Source organism: Eimeria necatrix, genomic scaffold (assembly GCF_000499385.1).
Source record: "Eimeria necatrix Houghton genomic scaffold, Enh_scaff1930, whole genome shotgun sequence".
NCBI lineage: Eukaryota > Apicomplexa > Conoidasida > Eucoccidiorida > Eimeriidae > Eimeria > Eimeria necatrix.
Window position 1 is genome coordinate 2608 of NW_013652569.1, and position 1925 is coordinate 4532.

At 59.3% G+C, this 1925-nt stretch overlaps 1 protein-coding gene across 1 annotated transcript; it reads left to right on the forward strand.

Moving 5' to 3' along the window:
- Window positions 1-1340: 1340 nt before the first annotated feature.
- Window positions 1341-1754, forward strand: ENH_00025180 (hypothetical protein; the record flags this gene model as incomplete). The annotated part of the gene is made up of 1 exon (XM_013579801.1): window positions 1341-1754. One exon carries the CDS (start codon window positions 1341-1343, stop codon window positions 1752-1754), a length of 414 nt encoding a protein of 137 aa, XP_013435255.1.
- Window positions 1755-1925: the final 171 nt, after the last annotated feature.

A 1925-nucleotide genomic window follows, 5' to 3' on the forward strand; every position in this document is an offset into this window, starting at 1 on the left:
CATACTTCTGGTTTGTAAGAAAAAAAGACAGGCAAAACGCAGGTCCGGTTTGGGGAGGCTCCAGGGGCCCCTGGGGGCCCCAAGGGGGCCCCCGGGGGCCCCCTAGGGGGCCCCTGAGGGCCCCTTGGGGGCCCCTAGGGGCCCCTTGGGGGCCCCTAGGGGCCCCTTGGGGGCCCCTAGGGGCCCCCGCCACAAGAGACAAAAAGGAGCATTTCAAAGAGACACAGATCTTAAAAGGACTGGAGCGTCCAGTACTCTTTGAAGGTACCTTAAGGACCCTAAAGGGCCCCCCGGGGGCCCCTGGGGGCCCCCCAAGGGGCCCCCCGGCGGGCCCTTCCAGAGGCCCCCAGGGGGCCCCCTGCTGGGGGCCCCCCCGGAAGTTGGGGGCCCCTAGGGGCCCCCTGAGGCCCATTGGGGTCACAAGGACCCTGTGGGGCCCCCGAGGGTACAACAAAAGGGGACAAAGAAAAGCTGCTGCTGGCAGCAGGGGCCCCCGGGGCCCTTGCTGCTGCTGCTGCTGCTGCTGCTGCTGCAGCTGCCCATAGTTGGGCCTTGGTAGGTGGGCCTTTTGAGCTGCTTAGTCTCAAGGGCTTAGGGTTTAGGTAGGTTGGGGGTTTGAGGCCTAGGGTTTAGGGTTTGGGGGAGCGAAGGGTTTAGGGTTTAGGGTTTTTTAGGGTTTAGGGTTTGGGCTGCTGCTGTGGGTCCGCCGAGCCGTTGGTCAGGCAGTCTCGATGAGGGAGTTCGAGTGGTTTTTGATTTTATTTGTTTATTTATTTATTTATTTATTTATTTTATTTATTTTAATTTATTTTAATTTATTTTTATTTATTTTCTTTTATTTTTTGTCCTTGAAAGCAATTCATTCGCTCAAACGGCCGTGGCCTCGCAGCAGCAGCAGCTGGCGCAGCAGCAGCAGCAGTGCTGCTGCCACCTGGGTTCAAACTGCTGCTGCAGCTTCTGGCCGCAAACCCGTAAACCCTAAACCCTTTTCCCTAAACCCTAAACCCTAAACTTTCATATTTTTGCACACTTCATCTTGCTGTGCCGCCTCTCAGCCGAGAACCGACGGGCGACGCCGAAGTAGCATCGACCGCCAAACTCCAAACCCTAAACCCTAAACCCTAAACCCTAAACCCTAACAGATATAGCCAACGCCCAGCGAAGCTATTTAAACCCGCTTGCTGAGCGGAGCTAGGGTTTAGGGTTTAGGGTTTAGGGTTTAGGGCGTAGGTTTGGCTGCTGTGTGACCACGCGGAGTCAGATGACGCACCAGTGCCCCGGCCAAACCCTAAACCCTAAACCCTAAACCCTAGGTCGCCAACGAATAAGTTTAATCCAAGATGAGGGGAGCTGCTAGAGACACAGAAGCCTCTCGTGGAACTTCCAGTGCTGCTGCAGCAGCAGCAGCAGCAGCAGCAGCAGCAGCAACGGCAGCAGCGGCACCAACAGCTGCTTCCCCACGGGCCGAAGCAGCAGGAGCTGCTACACCCTCATCAGCAGCAGCAGCACCATCGTCCCCAGCAGCAGCAGAAGCAGCAGCAGCAGCAGCAGAAGCAGCAGCAGCAGCAGCAGCAGCAGCAGCAGCAGCAGCACAGAAGAACATCCCGCTGCCTTCTGACGGCAGCAGCCAGGAATCCCCCCAAGAGGCCTCCCTAGGTGTCCGCTCGGGGGGCCCCCCAGGGGCCCCCGCCTCCGGGGGGCCCCCAGGGGGGCCCCTCCGCCAGCCCGGGGCTGCTGAGGCCCCGGTCCCCTAAAGTGCGCTCGAGGTCCACAAGTCCAAGTCCTTCTTCAAGTAGAAGAAGGCGAGACCCCAGCAGCAGCAGCAGCAGCAGCAGCAGCAGCAGCAGCAGCAGCAGCAGTAGCAGCAGCAGCAGCAGCAGCAGCGGCGCATGCAAAATAAACGTGGGGCCCAAGTTCCAAGCCCC